General features: G+C 63.1%; 1 protein-coding gene across 1 annotated transcript; it reads left to right on the forward strand.

Moving 5' to 3' along the window:
• Positions 1–6,887: 6,887 nt before the first annotated feature.
• Positions 6,888–10,953, forward strand: LOC123947508 (DNA dC->dU-editing enzyme APOBEC-3G-like). Its single transcript, XM_046013775.1, has 5 exons — positions 6,888–6,971; positions 8,133–8,277; positions 9,645–9,924; positions 10,368–10,483; positions 10,777–10,953. The coding sequence occupies exons 1-5, from the start codon at positions 6,943–6,945 to the stop codon at positions 10,783–10,785; spliced, it is 579 nt and encodes a 192-aa protein (XP_045869731.1). The 5' UTR covers positions 6,888–6,942; the 3' UTR covers positions 10,786–10,953.
• The last annotated feature ends 4,214 nt before the right edge of the window (positions 10,954–15,167 follow it).

Consider the following 15,167-nt stretch of genomic DNA (forward strand, 5'->3'; position numbering starts at 1 on the left):
TGTCGCGCCTGTGCCGTGCTCTCGGGGTGCTCGTCAAGGACCCAGGCGCCTTATAAGCCATCGGAGTTCCTGGAAGCGGCTGAGCTGGCATGACATGACGGGGACACACCCCGTGCTAGAATCGGGCTACTCATGCCGCCCTCACGGGTGTTGATGTAGGAGGAACTTCTCTGCCAGCAGTCACATCCCTAAGTCCTCAGGGTCAAGTTAGGTTTTGGTTTCTCCGCTCTGACAAAGGCCCTACCTGGAAGCCTCGAGGAGTGACCGAGGGCAGATGGGGTTCGGGGAGAGTCTGGTCTCTGGGCCGCAGGGACCAGCGAGGCGGGAGGTGAGAGGACAGGCGACCGGGCCTGGAGGAAGTTCCTGTCCCAGGACACAGTGCCCCGGAGGGAAGGCTCCCAGGGAGCCCCACCCTGGGTCCCCCTCAGCAGCCAGGAGGGGCAGGGCCTGGCCCAGGCTCCCCGAGACCAGCTGGGGGAGACCCCTGCACGCACTTGCACGCAACAGGGGTGGGGGAGGGCGGGAACATCTGGTCTGAAAGCCTCAGCAGAGCCTGCACCCCTGCACCTGCCAAGGGAGGACGACACACCCGGGCTGAGCTGCCCTCAGGAGCCCAGCACCCAGTGCAGGATGGCCAACTGGCCGTGGGGCATTTGTACCCCGTTACCTGCAGGGGAAAGAGAGGCTCCCAGTGGGAGTGGGACGTGGCCAGGACCGCACGGGTGTGGAAGGATGCAGCGATGCTGTGGGGATACAGGCCTCCCACGGGGCGGTTCCCTGTGCTCTTGTCTTCCCCTCCAGACTGCAAGGAATGAGGGGGAATTTGCATTCCAGCCCTGAGTAGGTCCCTGAGCCCCAGCTGGCCGTTCGTCCCCTTGGCCTGGCCCTCTGTCCACCGACTCCCCCATTCTGGCTTCCCTTAGAACCCGCAGTCCTGGCCCAGGGCCGCCCCTCCCTGGGGGATGTGTCTGTCCTGGGCTTACCTGGGATAGCTGGGGCCTGAGTCACAGCCTGGCTGCCTGCACCGAGAGCCGCCGGGCTTGTCACCCTCCCAGACTGTCGAATCTCATCCTGACACTGGGAACCTCAACACCGTGTCCCCGCCTTCTCGGGTGGGCATCCCTGGTCCCGGAGAGATGGGAGGCTGCCCTCCCCGTACCTGCCCTGGGGTTCCTCCCCTGTCTTCCATCCTCTAGACCCGGTCCCCTCTGGCCCTGATACCATGCCCTGGGGGCCCAGGAGGTCTCGGGCACTCTTCTTGCCCAGTACTCATCCTTCCCAGGTCCTAGCCTCTGCACACGGCAGACACACACACCCAGCCGTCTCCAGCCCTCCTGGCCTGGAGCCCTCATCCCTACCTGGACTGAGGCTGCAGAGGCCAGATGGGGGCCCCTGAGGATTTCCCCGACCCAGTCCCCAGCTCTCGCCTTCCGTGGTGGGGTGGATGGGGGATGCGGCCCTGAGGAGACCAAGCTTTCCTCCAGGAACCCCCGAAGTCTCTCCAGGCCCTCACCCTGCTGGGGTGATCTCTACTGGTTCCCACACACCCTAGGTTTCCTTGCAGGGACCCTTGTGCACTAAGGTCGAGCTGAGGGCAGACGGTGTCTCTAGGAGTGCGGGGTCCTGCTGCACAAGCCCCTGGCCCTGGGTGGTCCTCGGAGGGCAGGGCCCCCCCCCACATCTGCCCCTGACCTCCCAGGGGGCTCAGCGCCCACATCTCTCTGGGCTGAGCCTGCATCGCTGGCTCTCCTGAGCAAAGGTGCCCTTTTGACCATGCTGCCACGTTTGGTGGGGAGACCAATGGGGGCCCGGTGGCGGGGAGGGCACTTTGCTCCTGCCTCCCCGGGGGCAGACTCCCTACCAGTCTCGCTCCTCTGCCAGCAGCTCTGAGGCCTCCTGTTCCGGAAAGTTCTCTGGCACCCCGTCCTCCTGGCTCCCCTGACCCCAGCCTGTCCTGACCCCCCACCCCGCATTGGGTGCTGCCCGCTGCCACCTGGCTGCCTGCCGAGAGGCAGACAAGACCGGCCCCGTGCGTCTCCACGTCGGGAAGTCACCTTTGCAGTAAGCGACCAGAACACGGGCAGAAAGAGGATCCGTGTCCTGGGAATGCCAGAGGGACGTCCTGGGGAACAATGTTTGCTCTTCTCCTGAAACTTCTGTCTTGAGTCACCTGTCTGAGTCTGGGCGATGAGGGCCAGAAGCTAGAGGGGACACCGCGTGGGAGTGGGTGGACCTCCTCCCTCGGTTCTCATGTCTCTGGTCCTTCCGGAAGGACCCCTGCCCCGGCATCCTCCCACCACCGCCCTAACCCCCCGGAGCTGGACTCCCCGGTGCGGCAGAGGCCCAGGGAATAGTGTGCTCCCGGGCCCGAGCTCCCCGAGGCCAGGGGAGACCATGCTTTGGTAAAGGCCACAACGGAGCCTGGTCGGGAACTCTGGGTCCAGGAGTCCTTCTCGACACCCCGGACGTGGCCATGACCTAAAAACATGCAGGTGGCTTTCCTCGGTCCCCGAGGCCAGCAGCAAGAGCAGGGCAATCGTGTCCTCCACGGGGAATGACCGCCCCCCTCCCCCAAGTGTGCCTCTGGACCACTGAGTGGACCTGTGAAAAGATCCCTCCAGGAGTCCTGCTGAAATTCTCCCTCAAAGCGCGCGAGGGGCCCAGTAGGGAAGGGAGGGCCTGGGTCCCTGGTGAGAGCAGGTGTGTGCCCACCCCCAAACCCCGGGCAGGGACAGGCCATGCCAGGACTTCTCCTGTTCCCCTGTCAGGAAAACTGAGAACAGGGCGGTCTGCCCCGGGGGAGCTCAGACTGGGATCCCAGACACAGACTGAAGCCAGAGGGCCCCGGGGAGGGGGCACGCACCCCTGCTCAGCCTGAGTCTCTCTGGGACTCAGGGCATGGAAGGTCCCATTTGTGTCTGGACCCCAGGCCAGGCTGCTCTGGCTGAGGTCCCAACCCTGTCCCCTCGCGGATGCCCCCCACACCCTATAGCCAGGGGCGAGGACAGACTGCGCATGCCCTGCCCAGGATGGAGTAGCGCTCCCAGGCTGTGTCATGCCCTCTTTCCAGCTCCTCTGGGTCGTCCCTGGCTCGTGGGCAACGTTCTGGGACTGGAGTCCGGGGATGACAGGGTCCTGGGGCGACAGGGCCCCGGGGTAGGGGACAGGTCTTCTTGGAACCCACCCTCTGAAGACAGAAGTAAGGCTGGTGTCAGAGCCCAGAAAACAAACCCAAAAGCGTGATTTCATGATGAGTTTCTTCCAACAATTACCCCTTGGGAAGTGTTGAAATCCTCCGCTTTCCTGCCTTGGTGAGAATGATTCGGGTGTGTCTGGGAACCCCGAGAAGTTCCCTTTTTTTAGGTCACTGTGTGTGTGGGGGTGTGTGTGTGTGTTGTGTGTGTGTTGTGTGTGTGTGTGTGTGTGTGTGTGTGTGTGTGTGTGGTTCCGGGCAGCTACCCAGGCACAGCTGTGTGCCAGGTCTCACATGTGTTTGTATATGTGAGACCCCTGAGTTCCTAGGACATCCTCGTGAAACCAGGAGCTCAAATCCAGCATAAGCCTATGGTCTCAGAGCCTTACTTCTGTCGCTAGAAGCAAATCACCAAAACATCCACAGTGTAGTCACTCAGGGCAGAGGGGGCAATCCAGGTAGAGGACAGAGTCTCCCACAGGAGGAAGGGTCCCCATAGCCAGTGTCTTCAGACGGTAGGTTCCAAGAAGACCTGTCCCCTACCCCGGGGCCCTGTCGCCCCAGGACCCTGTCATCCCCGGACTCCAGTCCCAGAACGTTGCCCACGAGCCAGGGACGACCCAGAGGAGCTGGAAAGAGGGCATGACACAGCCTGGGAGCGCTACTCCATCCTGGGCAGGGCATGCGCAGTCTGTCCTCGCCCCTGGCTATAGGGTGTGGGGGGCATCCGCGAGGGGACAGGGTTGGGACCTCAGCCAGAGCAGCCTGGCCTGGGGTCCAGACACAAATGGGACCTTCCATGCCCTGAGTCCCAGAGAGACTCAGGCTGAGCAGGGGTGCGTGCCCCCTCCCCGGGGCCCTCTGGCTTCAGTCTGTGTCTGGGATCCCAGTCTGAGCTCCCCCGGGGCAGACCGCCCTGTTCTCAGTTTTCCTGACAGGGGAACAGGAGAAGTCCTGGCATGGCCTGTCCCTGCCCGGGGTTTGGGGGTGGGCACACACCTGCTCTCACCAGGGACCCAGGCCCTCCCTTCCCTACTGGGCCCCTCGCGCGCTTTGAGGGAGAATTTCAGCAGGACTCCTGGAGGGATCTTTTCACAGGTCCACTCAGTGGTCCAGAGGCACACTTGGGGGAGGGGGGCGGTCATTCCCCGTGGAGGACACGATTGCCCTGCTCTTGCTGCTGGCCTCGGGGACCGAGGAAAGCCACCTGCATGTTTTTAGGTCATGGCCACGTCCGGGGTGTCGAGAAGGACTCCTGGACCCAGAGTTCCCGACCAGGCTCCGTTGTGGCCTTTACCAAAGCATGGTCTCCCCTGGCCTCGGGGAGCTCGGGCCCGGGAGCACACTATTCCCTGGGCCTCTGCCGCACCGGGGAGTCCAGCTCCGGGGGGTTAGGGCGGTGGTGGGAGGATGCCGGGGCAGGGGTCCTTCCGGAAGGACCAGAGACATGAGAACCGAGGGAGGAGGTCCACCCACTCCCACGCGGTGTCCCCTCTAGCTTCTGGCCCTCATCGCCCAGACTCAGACAGGTGACTCAAGACAGAAGTTTCAGGAGAAGAGCAAACATTGTTCCCCAGGACGTCCCTCTGGCATTCCCAGGACACGGATCCTCTTTCTGCCCGTGTTCTGGTCGCTTACTGCAAAGGTGACTTCCCGACGTGGAGACGCACGGGGCCGGTCTTGTCTGCCTCTCGGCAGGCAGCCAGGTGGCAGCGGGCAGCACCCAATGCGGGGTGGGGGGTCAGGACAGGCTGGGGTCAGGGGAGCCAGGAGGACGGGGTGCCAGAGAACTTTCCGGAACAGGAGGCCTCAGAGCTGCTGGCAGAGGAGCGAGACTGGTAGGGAGTCTGCCCCCGGGGAGGCAGGAGCAAAGTGCCCTCCCCGCCACCGGGCCCCCATTGGTCTCCCCACCAAACGTGGCAGCATGGTCAAAAGGGCACCTTTGCTCAGGAGAGCCAGCGATGCAGGCTCAGCCCAGAGAGATGTGGGCGCTGAGCCCCCTGGGAGGTCAGGGGCAGATGTGGGGGGGGGCCCTGCCCTCCGAGGACCACCCAGGGCCAGGGGCTTGTGCAGCAGGACCCCGCACTCCTAGAGACACCGTCTGCCCTCAGCTCGACCTTAGTGCACAAGGGTCCCTGCAAGGAAACCTAGGGTGTGTGGGAACCAGTAGAGATCACCCCAGCAGGGTGAGGGCCTGGAGAGACTTCGGGGGTTCCTGGAGGAAAGCTTGGTCTCCTCAGGGCCGCATCCCCCATCCACCCCACCACGGAAGGCGAGAGCTGGGGACTGGGTCGGGGAAATCCTCAGGGGCCCCCATCTGGCCTCTGCAGCCTCAGTCCAGGTAGGGATGAGGGCTCCAGGCCAGGAGGGCTGGAGACGGCTGGGTGTGTGTGTCTGCCGTGTGCAGAGGCTAGGACCTGGGAAGGATGAGTACTGGGCAAGAAGAGTGCCCGAGACCTCCTGGGCCCCCAGGGCATGGTATCAGGGCCAGAGGGGACCGGGTCTAGAGGATGGAAGACAGGGGAGGAACCCCAGGGCAGGTACGGGGAGGGCAGCCTCCCATCTCTCCGGGACCAGGGATGCCCACCCGAGAAGGCGGGGACACGGTGTTGAGGTTCCCAGTGTCAGGATGAGATTCGACAGTCTGGGAGGGTGACAAGCCCGGCGGCTCTCGGTGCAGGCAGCCAGGCTGTGACTCAGGCCCCAGCTATCCCAGGTAAGCCCAGGACAGACACATCCCCCAGGGAGGGGCGGCCCTGGGCCAGGACTGCGGGTTCTAAGGGAAGCCAGAATGGGGGAGTCGGTGGACAGAGGGCCAGGCCAAGGGGACGAACGGCCAGCTGGGGCTCAGGGACCTACTCAGGGCTGGAATGCAAATTCCCCCTCATTCCTTGCAGTCTGGAGGGGAAGACAAGAGCACAGGGAACCGCCCCGTGGGAGGCCTGTATCCCCACAGCATCGCTGCATCCTTCCACACCCGTGCGGTCCTGGCCACGTCCCACTCCCACTGGGAGCCTCTCTTTCCCCTGCAGGTAACGGGGTACAAATGCCCCACGGCCAGTTGGCCATCCTGCACTGGGTGCTGGGCTCCTGAGGGCAGCTCAGCCCGGGTGTGTCGTCCTCCCTTGGCAGGTGCAGGGGTGCAGGCTCTGCTGAGGCTTTCAGACCAGATGTTCCCGCCCTCCCCCACCCCTGTTGCGTGCAAGTGCGTGCAGGGGTCTCCCCCAGCTGGTCTCGGGGAGCCTGGGCCAGGCCCTGCCCCTCCTGGCTGCTGAGGGGGACCCAGGGTGGGGCTCCCTGGGAGCCTTCCCTCCGGGGCACTGTGTCCTGGGACAGGAACTTCCTCCAGGCCCGGTCGCCTGTCCTCTCACCTCCCGCCTCGCTGGTCCCTGCGGCCCAGAGACCAGACTCTCCCCGAACCCCATCTGCCCTCGGTCACTCCTCGAGGCTTCCAGGTAGGGCCTTTGTCAGAGCGGAGAAACCAAAACCTAACTTGACCCTGAGGACTTAGGGATGTGACTGCTGGCAGAGAAGTTCCTCCTACATCAACACCCGTGAGGGCGGCATGAGTAGCCCGATTCTAGCACGGGGTGTGTCCCCGTCATGTCATGCCAGCTCAGCCGCTTCCAGGAACTCCGATGGCTTATAAGGCGCCTGGGTCCTTGACGAGCACCCCGAGAGCACGGCACAGGCGCGACACGGCAGAGAAGCCGCAGACACAGAGCCAGAGGTGGTGAAGGGACCGAGACATGGATGCCGACGCAGAGGCCTGGGACTGGTAAACGTCCCTCCCCCCACATCCCCTCTGCTCCGGAGCCCCTCCTCGGGGCTGCCCGAGGTTGTCCCTGATGGGGACATGCCGCTCCCTCGAGGTCTCCTCCTGGACCTCTGGGAGTCCCTGCTCTTCTTTGCCTTGTTCCTGCTGACCCGTCCCGGGCCCGCCGAGCCCCATCCGCCAATGCCCAGTCTGCTTGTCCAGCCGGCCTCGCCCGGGCTCCTGGGGAACCGTCCCTGAAGGTCCCCATCCTTGGCTTCCTCCAATGCCCTAGGGAGTCTAGGCTTCCCGCCTGGGGATCCCGCTGAGCAGAGGGCCAGGAGGTCCCTTTCAGCTTTAAGATTTCGGGCCTGCAAAGGGCTTTGGTATTTTCATCCTTAGGGAAAATCCCACGATTATTTAAGAAGAGGAGACTCTTGGGTCGTCTTTTTGGCAGTGCTCCTGCACGGTGTGTGCGGGCCCAGTGCACACTGCCGAGTGGGCCAACCTTGAACCAAAAGGGAAAGCCCCGGGATGTCCTCCATGCAGGGGAGTAGCTCCTCGGGGGACAAGGATGGATGGCGAGGCCAGGAGATGGGATGAGAGCCTACCACGGGCAGAGGGAGAGGACCCAGCCGAGGGTCTGAGCGCCGTGGGCGACTCCAGGGGTTCCCCTGACAGAGCACCGGGCAGGCCCCCCCGGGAGCTCCCAGAAGGGGTCCCAGAGGGAGACTGAGTGGATCCAGCAAAGCCAGTGGAAGCCCGTCCTCTGTGGGTCTGGCCAGAATGTGGGGTGTGGGGGGGAAAGGGCGTGGGGCACCAGGAAACGGCAAGGAGCCCATGAGAAAGAGTTGAGATGCTTCAAGATTGAGTATCTTCACTCACTTAAAAAAATTTTTATTTATTTATTTGAACTAGAGATCACACGTGGGCAGAGAGGCAGGTAGAGAGAGGGGGAAGCAGGCTCCCTGCTGAGCAGAGAGCCCGATGCGGGACCCAGGACCCTGAGTTCATGACCTGAGCTGAAGGCAGAGGCTTAACCCACTGAGCCACCCAGGCGCCCTGAGTATCTTCACTTTTCGTGTAAAATCTCTCTTCTATGCCAAACATCCCTCAGCAAGAGGACTCTCCGTCCTCCTGGGGGAGGCCACAGTTTCAGCTCCTCCCCCACCCTGTCGTCCACAGGCAGCTGCTGGACCAGGGCACCTTCACCGACAACTTCCGCAATGACAACAGTCCAAAGAGGACCTACCTGTGCTGCGAGGTGAAGCATCCCGGTCAGGGATCCGGGATTCCTCCGGGCCAGGAGAGGGGCGTCCTGCGCAATCAGGTGACCAGTCCAGCCGGACCGCAGCTCGCACGGCCTCCCCATCCTGGGACATTCGGGGTAGAACATTCTGGCTGGACCTGAGCGGGTCTCACCAGTGTTTCCCCTTCGGTCCCCACAACGGCCACCCCTCAGCCTAGTGTCAGGTGGGGACTGTTTCTGCTGTGGTTTCTGGCCTGGAGCCACACGTCAGAAAGCAGTCACACCGTCCCGGGTACGGGCACCACCAGCCCTTGTCACCGAATCACCCTCCTTACACCTCCGCCCCCCCCCCCCCCCGCTGCTGTGCCTCTGAGGATGGGTTAGGACAGGGGAAAAGGCTTCTAGACAAGGGGTCAGCTTTTTCCCTGGCCCCTGCCTGGGGGGCGGCCTGCCACAGAGCCTGAGATCTGTTGGCTCTCGACGCTCCCCTGCTCACCAGCGGGGGCCCTGGCAGGACCCCTGCCCACTGCTGGAGATCCTGCCCAGGGCACTGCTCCCCACTCCAGCATCGCCCAGGGAGTCCCCCTCGGTCCCCAAGTCCCCATCCCACTCTGCCCAGATCTTTGAGTTTGCACCGCTGACCTGACTTGCTCCCGGTCCCAGGCTGACAGTCCCTCCCTGGACAGGTTGCTCCCATCTCCACAGCTCTGTGAGGCCCGACAATAACCTTCACCCCATGCCCAGGCGCCTGTCTGCCGGGCGTCCCTTCCCCATTCCTCCCTGCACAGTGAGCCCTTCTGTGTCACCCGTGGGCTCAGCGCAGGGTGAGGCCCAGGGCAGACGCTTGCAGGAGCGCTGGTGCCGAGGTGGGAGTGGGGTGAGGTGGCGGTGGGGAGGACAGGGCTGGATCCCTGCCTGGAGGAAGCCTCCACTGCCAGGGCACCAGGCCCGGGAGCTCGCGGCTCCCCCGGCCCCCCTTTCCCTTGCCAGGGGCTCTTCTGCTGCTGTCTGCAGGGCCCCGCTAGGTGAGGGTCCTGAAGCCCCTTCCCTGGGCACTAACATGGAAACTCAGTGGTCACGCTGAAACGTACTGTAAAGCAATCTTTTCAAAGTCAAACTTCAGGCAGATCCCATGATAAATGAATGTCAAGAATCTGAAGAAGGCCGGGCAGGTAGAGCGGGACGCAGAGCCCTAGCGAGCAGAGGCAGATGCAAGGTGCTAGCTGGCTCCCCGGGTCCCTGGGAACTTGCCCTCGGTGGGCCTGTCAGCCAGTGGTGGGGAGCCTGGAGCCTGGGGACACTGCAGGGAAATCCCATTCATCTCCTCCTGAGAAGGGCTCCCCCTGCATTTTGTGCCTGAGGCCAGGACCTCTCTGCCTCTCCCTGGTGCCCCCTCCCCCATGTTCACCACCAATGCCAGAAGCCTTTCCTGCCTCTTGTGTGCCCAGAGTGCCCGGGACCCCAGGTTCTCCCGCCACGCGGAGGCCCGCCTGCTGAAGCTGATCCAGTCCTGGAACCTGGACCCGAATCTCAACTACATGGTCACCTGCTTTCTCTCCTGGAGCCCCTGCGCTGATTGTGCCCAGCGTTTGGCTGAGTTTCTGCAGAAGAACCGCCACGTGAGCCTGAACCTCTATGCCTCCCGCATCTACAGCCTGGGACAGTATGAGCGGGGGCTGTGCACCCTGAGCAAGGCGGGGGCCAGCATCGCCATCATGACCGCCAGGGGTCAGTGTGGGCCTCCTGCAGGCCGGGGTGGGGGGGGGGGGGTAGGGAGAGGCCTGGGGGGTTGCTACGGGGGAGGGCCAGAGTAGTGTCCTTAGGGGTGGCCCTTGTGGGCTGCCTGCGGAGGGGAGGCCACGGGGCCTGGACAGCAGAGGACAGCAGGGTCGCTGAGAAGAGAGAGGTCAGCGCAGGACACGTGTGTGCGGAAGGGCAGGGAGAGTGGTGGGTGGGCCTGCCAGGGAGACTGGGGTTTGCAGGAAGAAGGGAGGCCAGGCTGGCTGAGGTTCCAGGCTGAGAAAGAGTCCCGGGGGGCCAGGGGTGCCCCAGAGGAGAGAGAGCAGGGGTGTAGCTAGGAGGGGCACAACCTGTCCCTAAGAGTCAGACAGGCGGTGGCCCCCAGCCGTCCCCGGAGCCAGGCTCACGTCCCTCCTCCCGCCCCGCTGCAGAGTTTGAGCACTGCTGGGACACCTTCGTGCTCCACCAGGAAAGAAGATTCCAGCCCTGGCTGGATCTGGACAAGGAGAGTCAGAAATTCTCTGAGACCCTGCGGGGCATTCTCCAGGTGAGTTCCCTCCCTCCCTCCCTCCCTCCTTGCCACCCCTCCTGCCCTCCTCCCTCCTCTCCTCTCCTCTCCCTGGTCTTTCCCTGCCCCTCTCAGAGCCTCCACTGGGTTACCTGAACCCTCCTGGGGGCCAGGCCACCCCTCCCGCCCTCGGAGAGATTCCTCTGCTCCCTCACCTCCTGGAGTCCCCTCCCTCCCCCATCTCTGGGGCAGCCAGACCCCTCCTCTGTTGCCCCTGCCCACCTGTCTCACTGCCCGCCTGTACCATGCGAGTCCACCTTCTCCCTGAGCAGGAAGCCTGAAGGATGGACTTCAGTCTCACCAAAGACCACGGGAGGCCTCTGTGAACAGCAGAATAAAACACTTGCTCCCAAGCCATGCAGACCTGCTCTCCACCGCCCTCTCCAGATGGATCCACGGAAACCAGCAAAAGGCCATGAGCCCAGATGAAGTCGTCTTGAAAGAAAAAATCTGAGTAGATTTACTTGTCCTGGAAAATCTACCTTAGGTTCAAATACACGTGATTAAGATCACACTCATCGCTGTCAGTAGTTTTCCATATTTAGAGAAGTGATGAATTGATTTCAAATGCAGAGCATTGGACAGCAAAGTCAAGGATCTTTTACCAAAGGTTTTCTCTGGAAATGTGTCCCGAAGTCCGCAGAGCCGCAGGCGGACAACTCTCCCTTCTCGGTGGGCCCTTCAGTGGGATCCTGCCAACTCCCTCTTTGGGAGAAGAATCAGTCAAGCCTGACTTGCTGGGGGAGGAGGGTTCTAGAAATCAGAAACTTCCCCTCTGCCACCGATCCTATTGTCAGGGGCACTGATTGGAAATGACAGTCTATCTGTGAGAGAATAGAAACAAGGAGTCTAAACACTGGGGAGGAACCCGCACACCTGAGGTTTGGAGCTGTGGGAGGTTCTCCAGTCCTCACCCCTGCGCTGTGCTGCCCTGCCCTGGGGGAGGAAGCCAGAGGGAGGGGCTTCCCTGCTCAGCAGCTGAGCTCTGCCCCTTCCTGACACAGGGCACCTGGGGCAGAGTCCCCTGTTGGGGCCCACACAAGACACACAGCAGGGCAGGTCCCCCACAGGCCGGGGGTGTCCCTCCCGTTGCTGTCCGTGGCGTCCACACTCCCTGAGGGGAGGCCTGGCAGCAGGTGCGTGTGTACGAGGCCTTCCTGAGGCCCAGAGCAAGTCCGCAGTCCATCCTCACAGACCCTGCGCCCTGTCAGGGCCCAAAGGGTGTCCTGCCTCCCAGGGTGACTGGAAGGGGCTGGGCAGAGCCCTGACGCAGGTGGAGACAGGGAGGGACGGAGAGGAAGGGAGAGAGGGCCGTGGCCCCCCGGGGGAGGAAGGGGCTCAGTCAGGGAGGGCTGCAGCCCACAGGGAAGGAGCTGGAGGAGCAAAGGGACCCAGAGAGAGGGTAGAATGGAGGGAGAGGAACCCAGGGGAGGACAGGACAGAAGGAGCCTAAGGACAGGGCGCTGGGGGAGAGGGGCTGCCCGCCCGGGAGAGCTGCCTCAGCTGTGGACTTCGGGGCTCTCTCCCAGGAGACAGGAGTGGGGGAGCTCAGGCTGCTGTGAGCACCTGCCCCTGGCCCTGCCCCCCAGCTCCCCTCCAAGCGCCTGTCTTCTCCTGCTGGGCTCCTGGGGTCCCCGTGGCCGCTGCCCCCAGACAGCAGCTCCTCTAGCCCGCGGGGCTCAGTCCCCGGGGGGAGAGAGAGGGAACAGACCCGACAACTTCGGAGCCTGTGCATCCTTCAGTGGACTAGAGCCGTGGCCGTCCCTGGAGGCTGGCAGACGGGAGACCCCAGAAACACGGTTCCCACCGGGGCTTCCTCTAGAGACCCTTTTGTGCTGCAGAGCGAACAAGATGGGCCTCTAGGCCTGTCGCTTAGAGCAGATGCAGAGTGATCGGGACGGGGCGGGGCTGTGTGACTGGTCGTTGTCCAGGGCTCAGGGCACGGTGTGACACGGTTGTCCCCCGCACACAAGATGATGCTGGTGCAGAACGGAGGGCACGTCTCTGCTCCTGGGGACCCTCGGGCCACAAATCCTCCCCCTGCCCATCCTGCCCCTTCTGGCTCGCAGCTTGAGCAGCCTGGCACGGGGGGAGGTCGTGTGCGCGGGCAGCGGGGGCCTCGCCAGAGTGGGCAGTGGTGAGGACAGGAGTTTATGCCGTTTCACCAGCGATAGCCGAGTCTCAGATGCCCTGTTCGAAGAATGAAGGGGCTCCTTCTGGAAGAGGAAGTTAGATAGGCTCCTGCAGGAAGCAATTACTTTTCGGAAAGGAAGCCCACTGGCCCTTTATTTTCACACCAGAACTTTCCCAAGGACCTAAACCACTCCCCTGTCAAACACTAAGCCCACCATTAACACGCTTTCTTATCGTTTACTTAAACCAAGCTTTAAATAGGACCCCACGGGAGCACCCAGTGGCCATGTCCGGACTGGAGAAAGAGACCCAAGACAGCCGACCTGGGTCCCCCGTGCTCCCCTTTCCTGCCCACTGTAAGGTTCTGGAAAACCAGTCACCCCTGACTTCCAGCTCAGTCTCAGGAGGGGCCAACCTTCAGGGAGGAAGACGGGCACAGGCCTGGGAGCGGGGTCGGCCTCTGTCCCACGGGGGTCCGCTGCCCTGCCCTGGAGCCCAGACTGAGTCCACACCTGCCGGCCCCCTTCTGCCCCCAGCCTGTCACACTCGCTGCCCCAAGTCCAAAACCTGTCATGAAAGGATTGCTCACTCTTCAAGTCCTGGGAGGACAGCATCGATATTCAAAAGGACAGGCGATGTTCTACGCGGGGAGGAGCCCTGTTTCGCTTGATCCCACCAGTCCCCCACGAGCACGTGTAGGTCATTCCCAGCGTGGGGTGTTCTCAAGGAAGCCGCGGCGCTGAGTGTTAGTGGTGCTCGGGCATCGTGGACACATGGCCAGAGGAAATCCCCAAGAACTGGAAGCCAAAGCTTTGGTCCACTTGGACAGACGTCCCCGTGACAAGCTGCTTGGAGCCCCTCTCCCACTGGAGGCTGAGAGAAGCCCCTTGGTCCCCCACCCCACCCCTGGCCCTGCTGCCTCTGGGGCTCCTGGTAGGGGAGTAGAACCACCCCTCCTCCTGGGAGCAGATCAGCCCCAAACCAGGTCCTGGTCTCTGTTCTGGAACAAAGTCCCTGTGATACCGAGCTCACATCACCGCGGAGGAAGGGCCGCCTTCCACAGTGGGGTCAGCAGAGTCACCCCGTTAGACAGTCCTATGTTGGCCACCTAAGCTACCCCCTAATGGAGAAGGGGTTTGGGTTGGGACCCGTGGGGTCAGAGGCCATGGGCAGGGAGGAAGCCCAGTGGCCATGTGGACAGAAGACCTGAGGCGGGGTGCTGGGGACAGTCATCACACATAGGGGGCTTAGGAAGGCAGGAGGCTGGCTCTGGATCTCAGGGGTGACCATGTCCCCAACTCCAGCAGAGAAAAGCGTGAGATGTGCCCTCATGGACCAGCTGAATTCAGGGCTGGGTAGCCCAGGGCCCACCAGCAAAGACCACCAAAGCTTCCCAGGCTGGTCCCACTGGTTGGAGACACAGAGAGGAAAAAGCACCTGCCTCGACCCCACAAAGCCCTCTGCACCTTCCTTTGGCCTGCCCACCCCCGCCTCCAGCAGCCACATGCCCCAGAAGACTTTATCTTTCTCGGACAGGGCACGGGGGTCACAAGACTTACCTATGTTACCAGCCATGCACCTGGCCGGTGGTGGCCGTGTGGCTTCCCAAGGACGTCCTCCACGGCCAGGCACCAGGCGGGGACAGGCAAGACACGCCCAATGGGCAGGGAGGAAAGTGCAGCTGGCGGGGCTCTTCCCAACCCCATACCTGTCCTCCCAGCCTGTGGGACACAGACGTGCTGGCGGCGTGCGGTGGGCGTGGACAACGAGGAAGGGTGCCCTGTCCTGCGTCGTCCCCTCGGCTGGGGGGCCAAGTCCAGACTACAGGATCCAGGGATGGAGAGAGGGGGGTCTGTGGGATGGAGAAGTGGGGTCCCGGGTCTACCCCTGTGTGCCTCAGACTGTGATCTCCTTGAGGGCAGGACGCTGCCTGGCCCATCCTTGCATCCCTGGCTCCCGCCGGGGTGGGTCCCTGAGTCAGGGCTCCTGGGTGCTGTTCAGTGGCTGGGGGACACAGGAAAGAACTGACCCAGACTTGCCTTCCCTGTGGGCGGGAATCTCCCCATATGGAAATGGGGCGCACGTGCTTGGAGAACGTTCTGGGGTAGCTGGGAGCACAGAGGGCTGCCGGGTCCCAAGGGCCGTTTCCCCGAGTCCTGGTTCCGAATGTGCCCCGAAGGCCTATGTCCCTAACTTGAGCAGAGACACCCCTGCCTGAGGACTGTGCAGCCCGGACCCTACCACGGGTCATCCCCGCCAATGGGCAGGGGCTGGGACCCGGTGAGGGGGGTGGCGCGGTGGGCTGGGGCTTTCGGGGGTCAGCGGCTGGCAGGGTGGTGGGGAGTGCCCTGCCGGCCCCCGGGGGGAGGACTCTGGCCTGTGGTGGGGTGGGGGCAGGGTCCTGGGGTAGGTGACACCAGCCAGAATTACAGAGTCCCTGTGGGGGCGAGGACGCAGACGGGGGGTTTGTGTGGCAGGGATGGCTTCTGCTCCCTGCAGGGAAGGTACTTGTCTCCTCTCCCTCCACAGA

Source organism: Meles meles, chromosome 7 (assembly GCF_922984935.1).
Source record: "Meles meles chromosome 7, mMelMel3.1 paternal haplotype, whole genome shotgun sequence".
Taxonomy (NCBI): domain Eukaryota; kingdom Metazoa; phylum Chordata; class Mammalia; order Carnivora; family Mustelidae; genus Meles; species Meles meles.

Coding starts and splice junctions, on each gene's coding strand:
- LOC123947508 (XM_046013775.1), top strand. CDS start 6,943: ATGGATGCCGACGCAGAGGCCTGGGACTG. Junction 6,972..8,132: donor GACGCAGAGGCCTGGGACTG/GTAAACGTCCCT, acceptor TGTCGTCCACAG/GCAGCTGCTGGACCAGGGCA. Junction 9,925..10,367: donor CGCCATCATGACCGCCAGGG/GTCAGTGTGGGC, acceptor GCCCCGCTGCAG/AGTTTGAGCACTGCTGGGAC.